General features: G+C 44.5%; 1 protein-coding gene across 1 annotated transcript in view; it reads left to right on the top strand.

Moving 5' to 3' along the window:
* C2H7orf31 (chromosome 2 C7orf31 homolog) overlaps positions 1–15,619 on the top strand; it is a 64,517-nt gene extending 48,898 nt beyond the window's left edge. Inside the window, exons 6-7 of the mRNA XM_029589134.1 lie at positions 5,306–5,394; positions 14,098–15,619. Coding sequence (XP_029444994.1) covers positions 5,306–5,394; positions 14,098–14,793 — 785 coding nt within the window. The 3' untranslated portion in view covers positions 14,794–15,619. The remainder of the gene's footprint in view (positions 1–5,305; positions 5,395–14,097) is intronic.
* Positions 15,620–15,974: the final 355 nt, after the last annotated feature.

Genomic DNA, 15,974 nt, shown 5'->3' with positions numbered 1-15,974 from the left:
CCATGGAGTCATCGATGCTGGTCGGACACCAGTCGGTGCACGATGCTGGCGCAACATAGACGGTGTTGGCTTGGACGATGTCGATGCTATGGACGGCGTCTGGGTTTATGACCGAAAGAGAAGTTCCATTTTATCCATTCTAGCCTTGTGACCTTTTGGGGTCATAAGGGCATATTTGGTGCAAGTAAGGACATCATGCTCGCTGCCTAAACACATTACACAGACCTTGTGAGGATCGGTAATGGACATTGTGCGAGCACAGTCGAGGCATCAACAGAACCCCGACGCCATGGCCTTTCAAAAAAATTTAGCCGCAGTGTGGTCGACGGCCAGTAAGCCGTGAGGGCCAAACTCGACAAGAATCGACCGTAACCAGGTAAGAAACTTACCAGACCACTGCAGAAGTAAAAAATTGAATAGGGGGACCCCTATGGGGTATTAATTATGAAGTAATTCCGTGAGGAAAATTCCTGTCAAGAATCTCTGTAGAGCCACGTGGCTACTGCTGCACGTAAAAAAGAAGACTGAAACCCCTGCTGGTTGCAGGGTTAGTGCCATCCTGGGCATGCCCAGTAGGTGCCAGTCAAAGTTCTAGAAACTTTGACAAAAAAGTGTTCCGTGATTGGGCTCCATCCTGTGATGTCACCCATATGTGAGGACTACCATCCTGCTTGTCCTGTGAGAAACAGTATGTTTTTTGTTTGTATTAACAACCTACTCATCAGTTGTCCATGGTAATTCAGAATCTTTCTGCTCTTTACATAAAGACACCTGGTCCACTTTGGCATTTGCAACCTCTCTGCCTGGGTGCCCTAATTTCTCTGTTCTCTTAATACTTTTCAAAGATACATCATTCCTAATCTTGTGTTTCTGAATGACTGTCAGCTTTCCCCCATCATCCACAGTCACTCAGAAGTGCATATTTAAAGAAGTCTGATTTTTTACACTTATATAAGGACACTATATAGAAATTTAACAATAAATTACAAACTACAAAGGCACAGACAGAGAAGAGCAATTCTATTTCAAGACACCCACAAAAATGGTCCACAAGAGGTGAATAATTAAAAAATAAAAATAATAGAAAATAGATTACTATGAGATCAATGTACTAAAAAGCCAATTTTTTTTCACAAAACAAACAGCATTATGCAGTAAAAATTTTGCAAAACACCAAGCAAAGTACAAAGCCCTAAGAGGTTAATTTTAAAAGTGTTGCTCACGCAAAAAAGTCACAAGAAATGTGGATTTTAAAAAGTCATTAATTGCCAAAAATAAGGGAGCAGAAAAGGGGAGGGGCAGAGGCAGAAGCATTGCAGGGTGGGGACTACACTTATGCACGTACCTCTGTATTTTAAAATCCGAGGCCGCAGAGCATCTCGGCTTGTTATCTATATAACTTTACTGCTGCTGCTAATAAGGATGAAGTCTGTAGATCTCACGTTTTAGGGCTTACACAACAAAGTCAAGGATCTGAGTCAACTGGGGGGCGTGCAGGGTGAAGAACCATAGGGGTCTACAAGACCTTGAGATTGATGGGCAAACAGATTAATTGGAAAAACTGGGAATGTCCCTTGCAAAAGCATGTTTTAAAATCCACTTACATATGTGTGTAAAAGCTGGCAAAGTCCTATAAAATACACAAAGTAGGTTTGCTCGAATAATCTCTTAAAATTAGGAGCATATTTAAACATGGTAGGTGTATTTTCAGATGTTCACACATGATTTAAAATTCCAGCGTATCTCCACTCGTGCACCGATACGTGCGTGTATGGGTGCATGAGCACTCATTTTAAAATTAGACTGTAAAGGCTTGGTATTGTGATAATTTCACACATAGGAGATAAATGTCAAAGGAGCTACATGCATAAAGTAGCATATATCATAAAATTTTCAAAAGCCCATTTACGAGTATAAAAGATAATTCAGCCCTATGTACTGAATTTTCAAAGAAGTTACAAGCATAAAAGTAGCAATTTTCAAAAGCTCTTTTATGTACGTAAAACCTTTTGAAAATTACCTCGGCTGTTACACACAAAAATTTATTTAAATCTCCTCCTAATGAGCTGCTGGGATGCAAAATCATGAGTTCAATAGGGGGGGAATATGTGAAAATGGGCGTATGAAAAAGACTTAATGAGCCTATTTTAAAAAAATAATAATTTCACCCCAAAGAGGTGTAGTTATTTTTTTGGCAGCCTGGGGAGGAGCACAGCTTCACTCAAAGAAGCATGTGGCCTTTCAGGAGACATGCATGAGAGACCCTCCCAAAATGAAAACACCCTCCCCCATATACCCCAATCCCTTGCCCAAGTCCCTCAGGGAAGGCAAAAAGTGTGGTAGAGGTGGAGCTTCTAGAAGCCCAGCTCCCTTTTGGACCTTTAAAAAAGTATGCAAACAAAATCTTCCCCCCCCCCCACCATCCCATATGTCCTTCCATAAGACCCCCAAGCTTACCTAATAATGCGGGGGGTGTCCTCCTAGGGCGGAAACAATGTCCACTTGCACCTATTCCTCCGGTTTCCATTTTCAAAATGGCATGGGCTGATAAGCTCACCTCATTCACTCCGTTAAGTTTATCAGTTTTCCTGGACATTGTTTAAATAAAGTTTAAATTACTTTGGCAAAACTTGAAAATAATCTGCATAATTAACCACTGGTAAGTGAGTTCCTTGTTCACTGAAACAATAATGAAAACATTTTACATGAGCCCACAACAGTCTAAGGCTCCTCACTGCTGGGTTGCTTGCACACAATGATACTTTCCGGTCAGTAGATCCAAAATTAAATTTTGCCCCATTATTTAAGAACATAAGAACATAAGAAAATGCCATACTGGGTCAGACCAAGGGTCCATCAAGCCCAGCATCCTGTTTCCAACAGTGGCCAATCCAGGCCATAAGAACCTGGCAAGTACCCAAAAACTAAGTCTATTCCATGTAACCATTGCTAATGGCAGTGGCTATTCTCTAAGTGAACTTAATAGCAGGTAATGGACTTCTCCTCCAAGAACTTATCCAATCCTTTTTTAAACACAGCTATACTAACTGCACGAACCACATTCTCTGGCAACAAATTCCAGAGTTTAATTGTGCGTTGAGTAAAAAAGAACTTTCTCCGATTAGTTTTAAATGTGCCCCATGCTAACTTCATGGAGTGTCCCCTAGTCCTTCTACTATCCGAAAGAGTAAATAACCGATTCACATCTACCCGTTCTAGACCTCTCATGATTTTAAACACCTCTATCATATCCCCCCTCAGTCGTCTCTTCTCCAAGCTGAAAAGTCCTAACCTCTTTAGTCTTTCCTCATAGGGGAGTTGTTCCATTCCCCTTATCATTTTGGTAGCCCTTCTCTGTACCTTCTCCATCGCAATTATATCTTTTTTGAGATGCGGCGACCAGAATTGTACACAGTATTCAAGGTGTGGTCTCACCATGGAGCGATACAGAGGCATTATGACATTTTCCGTTTTATTCATCATTCCTTTTCTAATAATTCCCAACATTCTGTTTGCTTTTTTGACTGCCGCAGCACACTGAACCGACGATTTCAATGTGTTATCCACTATGACACCTAGATCTCTTTCTTGGGTAATGTGGGCATGCAGGACCTCACTCGCTCGCAACCACCCCCTTACAATCCAATAATCACAGACACATTTCATTGTGGGTAAAACAAGGCCGCAGCTTTAATCATTCAGTGGTCCGAGCTTATATCCACACATTAACACCAACAACTAGGACTTTGGTATTGCCCAGCCCCCACCAGACTATCCGCCACCTTCCGGCAGGATAGCCTAACCAGCCTCTCTGTTACACTCTTTGGCCCCAACACGCCAGGTTCCGACTCCCGCCACACTCTCCTGCAAGGAGCCAACCCAGGTGTACTCCCGCCTCCAACTTGCAAGGAGTCTGGCCAAGCGGCCCCCGCCTCATCCGGCAAGGAGCCACACCCTGACAACAGCCCTCAGTTGTCAACCACCGTCGGCTTTACCAAAATCCAAATAACTTGAACAACAAAATTGAACAGTTATGGCTCGGACCAACCGCCCCCGCTGCGACAAATCCCCCAAACAAAACTGCAATTCCCCAACAACAATCGCCTAGGACTAAGGGTGGGTGGGAGGGTCGCGCGAACCTTCTGCCCCTCTCTCGCTCGCAGCTACCGACTGAAGCCCGCGTTACTAAAACTGCTTAACCAGCAGTTTGAATTTTCTCCCCACCTATCCCAGCTCTCCACGCTTACTCCTTCTGCCCCCCCCCCCCTTGCACCTAAAGCCAATCACTGCATTCCACGACTCTATGACACTCGCCTTCAGTCCCCCCCTCCCCCCTCCTTCACGTACTTCACGTTGCAGCCCTACTTGTGTCCCCACGTTGTTTTCACCTCCGTCTATTCCACCTTCCCCCCCCCCCCCCCCCTCTCCAACCACACGCGCCTCGCCTCTGAAGTGAGCCTGCGCCCACATTACGCCGCCCGGCCGGACACGGGGTCCGGCTGGTCTTCCATTGTAGCACCTAATATGGAACCCAACATCGTGTAATTATAGCATGGGTTATTTTTCCCTATATGCATCACCTTGCACTTATCCACATTAAATTTCATCTGCCATTTGGATGCCCAATTTTCCAGTCTCACAAGGTCTTCCTGCAATTTATCACAATCTGCTTGTGATTTAACTACTCTGCACAATTTTGTGTCATCTGCAAATTTGATTATCTCACTCGTCGTATTTCTTTCCAGATCATTTATAAATATATTGAACAGTAAGGGTCCCAATACAGATCCCTGAGGCACTCCACTGTCCACTCCCTTCCACTGAGAAAATTGCCCATTTAATCCTACTCTCTGTTTCCTGTCTTTTAGCCAGTTTGCAATCCACGAAAGGACATCGCCACCTATCCCATGACTTTTTACTTTTCCTAGAAGCCTCTCATGAGGAACTTTGTCAAATGCCTTCTGAAAATCCAAGTATACTATATCTACCAGTTCACCTTTATCCACATGTTTATTAACTCCTTCAAAAAAATGAAGCAGATTTGTGAGGCAAGACTTGCCCTGGGTAAAGCCATGCTGACTTTGTTCCATTAAACCATCTGTCACTATCTGGTTCTCACCTATTCTTGGCTGCCCTTATTTAAATCCAGGTGCAAATTAATTGAAATATTTTCCCCAAAATTTAAACTTTTGAATTACTTTCACTTGAAGTTTACTAATAAGAAAAAAAGAAAGAATAAGACCTCTTTTAATTTGTGAATTGTTTAACCAAAATCAGGTTGTTGTTTTTTTTCTGGAACATTTAGGAGATCCGTATAGGCATGAAGTTACCTGCATTCCTATAGGATACCCGACATCAGCCTTAAATTGGCCAGGAGAACATCAGTATTATCACGTGAGTAGCAGCTGTCTTGATGCAAAAAAAAAAAGATGATACAAGAATTTAAGGTTACAGAGCTGGACATTGGTTCAGATCTCAGTGTATAGTACTTAAAGTACATTCTGATTGTTTGAATCACTGTCTTTATGGTAAAGCTTTATTACATCACTAGTAAGGACCTCAGAAGTAAATAGCATGTTTGTTATGGTAGACTTAAAAGCATTTTTAAATTGAAATATATAAAAAAAAGAAAAGAAAAAAGAAAGAAAGCTGTAACTTCTGTGCCCTCTGAAATATTTCACACACACACACTGAGTATTACTGATGATGCTGTATCAGTTAAAGGTTTTACTGCAAAGCCTTTTTATTTGATCATTTAAACTGCTCCCCTTCCAATTCCCCTGAACCCTGGGGTTAGCCATATCCAGAATAGTGTCACAAACAGCCTTGAGGGCACTGAGACCTGATTGGATTTGATGGAATGAGAGCTGGATGGAGCAATCCAATCCGGTGCAAGGACTAGCCTTTCTTACACCCAAGGCAGATACTCAGAATTCCCCTACCCCTTGACTTATCAATGGCTGCTCCAGCACAGTGTTTCTTCTTTGGATGTCCCTGTGGTGGTGGTGGCAGCAGCTCCAGCAAAGCACCCCTTCTTTTTCCCCTTACTGCCCAGTTATCTCTTTCTTTACCATACCACATGCCCAGTATCCCCCTTTCTCTTCCCCTGCATCCTCCTCTTTCTCTCCTACTTCACCCTTTGTCCTGCATCCTCCTATTTCTCCCCCTCCTCTCCTGATCTAACAGCATCACTCTCTCTACTACTCATTTCTTGCCTTGCAGCTTCCCTCCTTTCTCCTCCTTTCTCCTCCTCAACCCACTGTCCAGCAGCATCATCTCTCTCTCTCGCTCTCTCAACCACCTGCTCAGCAACAGAAAAATCATTTCCCTCACAACCTCCTGTCCAGCAGTAACAGCACCCTCTTTCTACTTCCTCAATTTCCTGCCCAGCATCAATCTCTTCTTTGCCTCCCCCAGTCACCCTCTTCCCCTTTCTCTCTTTCCCCTCCCTCCTGCACTCCTTGGGACACGCTACTCTAGATCTTTGTGCAGTGGCAATAATTGCAGAAATTTAAAATAAAATCAGCATGGGGACTATGAGCCAGAATGTGCTCACAGGTCCCAAGATACATAGAAATGAAATGAAATGAAACATAGAAACAGAAATGACAGCAGAAGAAGACCAAACGGCCCATCCAGTCTGCCCAGCAAGCTTTCACACTCTTTTTTTTTTTTCATACTTATCTGTTACTCTTGGCCCTTAGTAACCTTTTGGTTCTATTTCCCTTCCACCCCCAACATTAATGTAGAGAGCAGTGTTGGAACAGCATCTTAGTGAAATATCTAGCTTAATTAGTTAAGGGTAGTAACCGCCGCAATAAGCAAGCTATACCCATGCTTATTTGTTTACCCAGGCTATGTAATTCAGTCCTTGTTGGTTGTTGTCTGTATATAAATCCACTTTTCTTCATTCTCCCCTGCCATTGAAGCAGAGAGCTATGCTGGATATGCATTGAAATTGAAATATCAGACTTTCTCCCCTGTCGTTGAAGCAGAGAACTATGCTGGATATGCGTGAAGTATCAGTCTTTCTCCTCTGCTGTTGAAGCAGAAAGCTATGCTGGATATGCATTGAAAGTAAAGTATCAGGCTTATTAGGTTTGGGGTAGTAACCGCCGTAACAAGTGAAGTATCAGTGTTTCTCCCTTGCCGTTGAAGCAGAGAGCTATGCTGGATATGCATTGAAAGTGAAGTATCAGACTTTCTCCCCTGCTGTTGAAGCAGAGAGCTATGCTGGATATACATTGAAAATGAAGATATCAGGCTTATTTGGTTTGGGGTAGTAACCGCCATAGCAAGCAAGCTACTCCCCGCTTTTTTTGTGAATGGAAATCCTTTTTTCCACATTACCTCTTGCCGTTGAAGCTTAGAGCAATGTTGGATCAGCGCTGCGCGCTAGTGCGCCTAGGGAGGGGCATAGTGCGGGTAGTGGTGTCTCTCCACAGGCCACGCGGAGAGGCCCAACAATCCCACATAATTTTATTCATTACAGATATCCTTAAAACTTGGCTGTCTGGATGTCCCCTAGAACAGGTTTGAAAATGACTACCATAGGTGTACTTTCATCTTTGTGCCCCCACCCCCAATTAACTTTCAGACCCATAGCTCCTGCCTGAGATTTTGACACAGTCATAATGTGCCCACCACTATCCTTCCCAAAACTGTAAAATCACATAATTGGACATCATACTGCACTTTTAAATTATAAACGTACATGTGTCTCTCTCTCTCTCTCTCTCTCTCTATATATATATATATATATAGGCACGCATATAGACTTAAGGTTGTGCTCCTACTCACATTGCTCACCAACCCTGAAAGTGTACTCTCTGCTCTAGATTCCATGTTCATGCCTACATGGGAAAAGCAAGCTGGATAGGGCAAGTGACTTTAATGAAAAGAAAGGCAGGAAGAGAGCTATAGAATTCTCCTTTTCTTCCTCCTTGACTAAGTGTGCGTTGATGTTAAGGAACCCTCAAAAAAGATAAAGTGATAATTGCATGGCAATGTCAAAAAGCAGGTCTTATGATTGTATCAGCTGGATGTGTACATGATTGGTGTCTGCACTTGCTCTGTTGGGGGTGGAGGAATGTGGTTAGTTGTCTGGGTGTGTGGGGGAGTGTTCAGTGGGGAAGGGTGTAGGTCAGAAAGTTTGTAGAGGGTGTGTGAAGGTGAGGTGGTTGTAGGTGGTGGGGATGCTTTATATGGTGATGGATGAGGTGCATGTAGGTGGTATATCTTGTTGGGTTGGTGTGGATTGTGAATTTATTTATTTATTTATTTATTGGTTTTTATATACCGCCGCTCATCAGAGATATCACGTCGGTGTACATAGAACAAAATCCGCAATTGCGTTTTACATAAAACAGTAAGAAAACAACTGAGAAACAACTTTACATTATAAAACGGTTAAATGCATTAACAAAAAACAATTTATAAAATATAAATAGGTATATAGGGATAATGTTAAAAGGAGAGAGATTAATATTACAATTTATATACAATTTATAAAAGAGTCAGGGGAGGATAGTGGCGTGGGCAAAGGAAGGGGAGGGTTTGAGTTTAAGTGGGGGAAGAAGAGAGAAAGGTGTAAGAGGAAGGGATTATATACATGTAGGGCTGAAAACAGCAAATCCTTCAGTTTTATAAGTTGCGAGGAAGGAGCTAAGGATGAGATAGGTAGGATGAGACTAGAGTTGACTGCTGTAAAAAGGAGGTGGAAGAGAATGGTGAATGGTGTGTGTGTCTTTGGGGGCACTTTTTGTTATGTGTGCCATCCGTGGCAGACCCGCGGCACGGCCCCTCACCTTTCCACAGGGACTCCAGCCTCTGGTTTCTCCTAGTTGGCGGTGGTGGGCCGCCAACTCTGTCCTTGGCCCTCCCCCGGTACCTCCGGCTCTGCCCCTCCCTAGGTGCACGCGCGCGCAGCGCTGATCCTTAAGTACGGACCACAGCGGGAACCTGGCTGTAGCCCTAGATGATGACGTCAAACTATTCACAGTATTTAAGCTCAGGCTCCGCTCCATAGCATTGCCTTTGCAACAGGTCTCCTCACTGGTCGAGTACTTGTTGCTCCTAAGAGATTCGTCTCTTCCCTGCGATCCTGATCCTCGTTGTTCCTGGTTCCTGTTTCCTCGTTCCTGCCCTGCTTATGCTTCGTATTGACTTCACGGACTTTGACTCTGCTTCGCCTGACTACGCTACAGCCTATCTCCAGACTCAGACCTCTGCTTCGCCTGACTACACTACAGCCTATCTCCAGACTCAGACCTCTGCTTCGCCTGACTACGTACTGCCTATCTCCAGACCCTGACCTTCACTTCATCCGACTACGCTATTATCTCTGTGATCAGACCTCAGCTTTGCTTGACTACGCTCTTGACTATCTCCATGATCAGCCCTCAGCCTTGCTTGCCACTACCATTGGATCGCCGCCAGTCCTGAATCAAGCCTGCCATTGGACGCCTCTTTTGCCTACTCCCTGGACGTGGATTCATCAGGCTTCGGCCTACCTTTGCTCGAGCACCCTCTGTCTGCCTTCGTTCCATTGGTGCCCGAGTTTCCAGGACATTATCTAGACCAGAGTAGGACTGCACCATCTCTCGTCTGCTGTCTTTGGGCTGAACCAACTTCTCCTGCAACTCTACACAGAGGCCCACCTAAGTCCTGCCGGCCCCGGCCCAAAGGCTCAACCCGCGGGGAATGAGGGCTGGTATAAGTGAAGCTCCAGCGGCCTCTGCCTATCAGCCCACTCCACATGCCGACGGTGGGGACCCATAGGTCCTTACCTTTGGGTTGCATCAACCCCACCTCGGCCCAAGGGTCCACCTCTGATGCAATCTCTATGTTCTCCCACTACTCCTCTCTTCCTCACCTGTGTGGGAATGGTATATATGTGTTGTGGCTATGAGTGGTGGATGTGTATGCAAGTGATTTCAAGAAGAGAGTGTGAAGAGGTGGGCCCACCTCATTTTCCACTCATTCTCCCTCCTTCTCCTCCCCTGTGCGGGTGTGTGTGTGCACGCATGTGCATCTCTCTCTCCCCAACTGCACTCATTTCCCTCCTCCTTCCTCATGTGTGTGTGCGTAGGTGGTTTGTATGTGTGTGTGTGTGTGTGTGTTGTGGGAAAGTGAGAATGAGAGTGTGTGTATTTGTGGATAGATACTCTCTCCCTTACAATCTCTACAGACTCCCCCTCCCTCCTGTGTGTGTGTGTGTGGGGGGGGGGGGGGTGAGAGGATGTGGGTGTTTGTTAAGGGGCTGGTGTAAGTGAAATTAGGGATGAATTGGATGTGTGTACATATCTGGTGGAGGAGCTCTGTGTGTGTGTGTATGTGTGCACTCTCCCCCTCATACTCTATACTTTGTGAATGTGTGTGTATATAGATATGTAATACAAATGTGTTGCATGTCACACTGACATCTGTGATTTTTGGTGATAGACTACAAAAAAAGGTGCACGAAATATCTGCATTTATTAATTAAAGTAAATTCATATTATATTTGTTGAAGGTAATCTCTGAAATGGCTGATTAGGCTGAACTGGGATGTTTCTTCTTACTACTCACCATATAAAAAAAATTCAAGTTATGTTGTCATTTCAGTAATAGTCCAAGAAAACAAACCGGTAATCGATCCAAGGTGGCTGTCAGCAATGAACACAGGTGGATGGATCGGTGTAAAACAGGATTTTATTGAAGCTTGTCCGACTCTGGCCGAGTTTCGCTCAAAGAGCTGCCTCAGGGGCTTAAAAGCTACTTGAATTGGCTTAAATCATCTCAAAACTATCGCGTAGCAAAGTCAGAGAAGTATTATACAGCAGGCTTTTAAAACAGTATTCTGATCAAGTACTTTTAAAAGCAAAGGCTTTAAAAGTAGTGGTATTGCATTCCCACTCGCCGCATTAACCTATGCTGAGCGGCGAGTTGGCTGCCGCCATCGTAAAGATGGCCACCGCCGTCTTTAAAGATGGCCGCCGCCATCTTTAAAGATGGCCGCCGCCGTCGTAAAGATGGCCGCCGCCATCTTTAAAGATGGCCGCCGCCGTCGTAAAGATGGCGCCGGCCATCCAGTGCTCCTACCATGTGACAGGAGCCGGCCAATGGCACGGATACCCTGTCATATGGTAAGGGCAAAGGGCCATCGGTGCCATCTTTATGAGTGGCAGCCGACGGCCTGAGAACGGGAGATCGCTCCCGGGACCACCACTAGACCACAGGTATGTTTTGGGGGGCTCGGGAGGGTGGGGGAAGCTAAGGGGTCGTTTTTAAAGGGTCGGGTGGGGTTTTTTTTTATCGGGCCATCAGCGCCATTTTTGAGTGGCAGCTAAAATAGCACCGATGGCCCGAGAGTGGGGTCCCCGCGCCCCCACTGGACCACCAGGTAATCGTAAAAAGTTTTGGGGGGGTTCGGGAGGGTGGGGGAAGGTAAGGGGTTAATTTTAAAGGGTCGGGCCTCACTACAAAAAAAATAACGATGTGAATCTGAACCATTTCCGATTCACATCACCCACATCACCCATGATCAGATTTTTTCCCCCTCTAGCCGAACCCGATCGTTAAGACGATCGGGCATACGATTCACATCTCTATACTGTATTGCATCGGCCCCTTTGTGCTCTGTCTGCTTCAGGCTTACACCCCATCCTCCTCCTATTCCCTTCATGCTACTTAGCAGGGGAGAAGCTAGAGCAGAAAGCAGGGAGCTGTCTGCTGGAATAACCATGACTGGGATAAAGTTATTTCCGGCTACAATCCATTTAGGAAGGACTGGGTAGGAAGGAAAAGAGGGATTATATATAAAGAACAGTATCAAAGCAACAGGCCGGGCTCAGCTCCTGTTAGTCGCCTTTGCAACAGGTCTCCACACTGGTCGTGTACTTCGTTGCCTCCTGGTGATTTCCTTCGTGTTCCTGGTTCCTGTTCCCTTTGAGTTCCTGTTCCTGGTTTCATCTTCTCCGTTCCTGTGTTTCCTGATCCAGCTTTTCCTATGGACTGATCTCCTGGACCCGACCTCTGCTTTGCCTGATCACGCCACTGATCTTCTCCTGGACCAGACCTCTGCTTTGCCCGACCACGCTACTGATTATCTCCTAGTCCAGACCTCCGCTTCGTCTAACTACGCTACTGCTTCTTTCCTGGATTTGACCTCAGCCTTGCCTTGCCACCGCTCCTTGATTGCCGCCAGCCCTGACTCCAACTTGTTCTACGATGCCTCTACTATCTTCATCCTGGACTTGGCCTTTCAGGCTTGGGTCTGTTCTTGCTCGGGCGCCCCCTGTCAGACTTTGGTTGTTATTGGCGCCCGGGTCTCCGGGACTCCGCCTCATCCAGTACAGACTCTTTAGCTTTGCTGTTGCTGCCTCTGGGCTGACCTCTCCATCTTCACATCGATGACTACATACGGAGGCCCACCTAACTCCAGCCAGCCCCGGTACCCAAAGACTCAACCCGCGGGGGAACGAGGGCCGGTATTGGCGAAGCTCCAGCCGGCCTCCATCAGTCAGCCCACTCCACCTGCCGACGGTGGGGACCCATAGGATTCTTCCTAAGGGTAGCGTCAACCCCACCTCGGTCCAAGGGTCCACCTCTGGCGCAACAGTCAGCAATGCAAAACTTCAAATAGAAGAAAATAGCAAATATGGTAAAATGAGGAGACCAGGCTTTTATTTTAGATATGTTAGTGATAGAAGGAAGTGCAAATGTGGCATTGTGAAACTCAAAGGTGATGGAGAGGAATATGTAGAGGTTGATGAAGAAAAAGCAAAATTGCTTAACAAATATTTCTGTTTGGTGTTCACTGTGGAAGGGCCTAGAACAGGATCACATAAAACAAACAAATAAGATTGGAAGTGAGATAAAACTCAGTCGATTTTCAGAACAGTGTGTTCATAAACTTAAAGTAGGTAAGGCGATGGGGCCAGATGGGATACATCCGAGGGTACTAAAGGAACTTAGAGATGTCCTGGCAGCTCTGCTGGCTCACCTTTTCAATGCTTCTTTACAATCTTGAGTAATTCCGGAGAACTAGAAAAGGATGGATGTGGTTCCTAATCATAAAAGTGGAAGTAAGAAGGAGGCTGGGAACTATAGGCCAGTTAGTCTGACCTCTGTGGTGAGCAAACTAATGAAATCAATCACTGCTAAAACAGAGGATAGTGCAATTTTTGAAATCTAATGGATTGCAAGATCTGAGCCAGTATTGTTTTACCAGATGTAAATCTTATCAGATGGAATCTGATTAATTTCTTTGATTGGGTGACCAGAGAGCTGGATCAAAGGAAAGCATGCTAGACATAGTATACTTGGATTTCAGCAAGGCCTTTGACATGGTTCTGCACAGAAGGCTTATAAGATTTAAATTTTTGTGAAAAAAATAAAATTTCATTATGATATTTTACGAGCAGTTACTAAAATGAAAGAATATGTTATCTTTCCCCTGCAGCATTTTCAACAATAAAATAACATCTAGGATTTTTTTTTAATACAGCTGTTAAATGTATTGTGCAAAGTGTCAGGTGTGTCATAACGGAAAAAAAGGTTGAGAACCACTGGTTTAGAGGTTATGTAAAAGACATAACTGTAAGGGGAGGAGTACGGAGAGGTTGAAGTTGGTGTTGGTTGCATATGGAAATTTAAATGTGCATCTACCCTAAGCTCAACTGGTCTGAATGGGTCATTTTGATCTTTATCTTCTGTAATTTACTTAAGTACTATGTCAAAAATGCAATTAGCATTCTTTTTTGTACCCCCTCCTGTGATGTGTGTGACACTATTTGCCTCTGAAGATTTCTCTCTCTCTTTTCAATGTATAATTGTTCTCAGGTGATGAAAGGGAAATAACTTATGTTTTTACAGTAAGGCAAGTGAGGAATGGTTTCAATTTAAGTTATAAAAAGAAATTCTGGCCCCCTACCTTTATTAAAACTGAAGAGGTACTATGAACTGTATTTATGAATTATGAAAAATAAGTCATTAGTCTATGTGCAGCAAAAGAACTAATCTGAAGTTTACAGTACTAAGTACTTGTCAGAAAGTCTTTTTGCAAGATTGAAAATAGATCTTTATCATGAAACTTTCACCATCTATATTTTACAGAAAGAAAAACATCTGCTGGAAGGAAGTAATGCCCACCTGCTTCAGGGAGAGCATCCCCTGGGAGTTCAGAAACAGAAAGGTGACTATTCCTTGACAGGGTTTCCGCAAAACGCAATTCAAAGCAGCGACAACACATTGGCACACCAGAGTAGCCAAGGTAAAGAGAAGAAAAGAAAGGATGGTGAACAGGGACCTTATTGTGAAGATAATGCATCTAGATGGGACCACTTACAGATTCAGGGTCAGCCTCCATTACCTGGCCAGTATCTTGATCAAATGAGGGATAGTAAAGGGCAAAAAGCACCTGATTTTCGAAAAATCACAGACACAGAGCTAACAGATGCTTTGTACAAGAGGCAGCTAACAGCAAGACCTCGGTCTCCAACATTACTGGAGGCCAAAAGCAGCCAAGAAAGTAACATTTCAAAGCCAGAGAAAGTCCATCACCCTTGGAATGCAGAGAAGGGGCAGGGTGTGCCGACGGTGCCACTGCCGATGGAAGTATCTGCTGGCACGGCTCAGGCTCCTCGGCCTCGTACAACACCCCTTCCACGCCGAGCCCTCTATTCCAAATCAGAGGCGCACAGACGTCTTCATCAAGCATTTCCCGATAAAACTAAAAACCTGAATGAGAACATTCATTCTGGGAGGAGGCACACTTTCTTTGGCTTCAACTCCTATTATTTCCATAACTGATGCCTGCGCAATTGCAATCAGCAAGTAACGAGGGATAAGGACAGCTAAAACTCTTGTCTTATTATTCTTGTTAGATACCTAAGGTCATCTACACCGAGAACCACCAAGTCAGGATACGGGATACTGGGCACAGGGTTTCTCTTTATGCTGTGTTGGAGGTTTATTATTTGAAAAAAAAAAAAAAACAACATAGGAATTTCTTCAGAAAAGGGCCAGAGGAATAGAGAATACACAGCCCTGTTCTGGCTCTATTTAAGAACTCTGCAGCATTCTTAATGTACAAATGTATATTTATTGGCCTGTGAATTGACTGTTTATGGAAGTTATGCTTTGCTGGGCACGAAACATCTGTGGTGGAAAAGGCTTCCAAAGGGAGCTAAGCCTTGCAGACAGCTCACTCAGCAGTGGCAATACTATATTCGGTGCAATGGAAGCTCACACAAGGCTTGCCTGCTAGAGTGTTTAAAAATAAATATATTTGACCTTATTCAATGTGCATTCATTCAGAAGCTCAGATTAAGGCCTGTGTTGATGTGTGGTTTCATGATGCTAAATGAGTTTATGCACTGACTCACTTAGAAACACATTGGCCACTTGACGGTGGATATTTCTACTCATTTTTAATTCACACTAGGGTACTGATGTTTGGATGGATTATTGTAGTTCAGATGGGGTTTCTATATATTTCTGATTTTAAGTATCATTTCTACATGAAAAGTAAAGTTAAATCAAGTATGGTATGCATAAAATGAAACTAGATACATGCATCGAGTGAAAAATTGTCAGCCACAGTCTACTGGGAAAAGCAGAAAAATCTGCTTTTCTGTACACCTTCCGACTTAATATCATAGCGATATTAAGTCGGAGGCCCCAAAAAGAAAAAAATAGTAAAAAAAAGAAAAATCAGCCCGCGGCTCACGGGTTGGAAGACGGACGCTCAATTTTGCCAATGTCTGTTTTCTGAACCCGTGGCTGTCAGCGGGTTTGACAACCGTCGCCGGTAAAATTAAGCGTCAGCTGTCAAACCCGCTGACAGCCGCCGCTTCTGCCAATAACGAGGCGCTAAGGACACCCTAGTGTCCCTAGCGCCTCATTACCACGGGCCCTCATTTGAATAGAAAATCGCACGCCCAGGAGAGTAGCCTGGGTGCGCGTCGGGAGAGCGGGCGCTCGCCTCGGAG

The sequence above is a fragment of the Rhinatrema bivittatum genome, chromosome 2 (genome assembly GCF_901001135.1).
Source record: "Rhinatrema bivittatum chromosome 2, aRhiBiv1.1, whole genome shotgun sequence".
NCBI lineage: Eukaryota > Metazoa > Chordata > Amphibia > Gymnophiona > Rhinatrematidae > Rhinatrema > Rhinatrema bivittatum.
The sequence above is the reverse complement of the archived record's forward strand: the minus strand, read 5'-3'. Positions and strand labels throughout refer to the sequence as shown.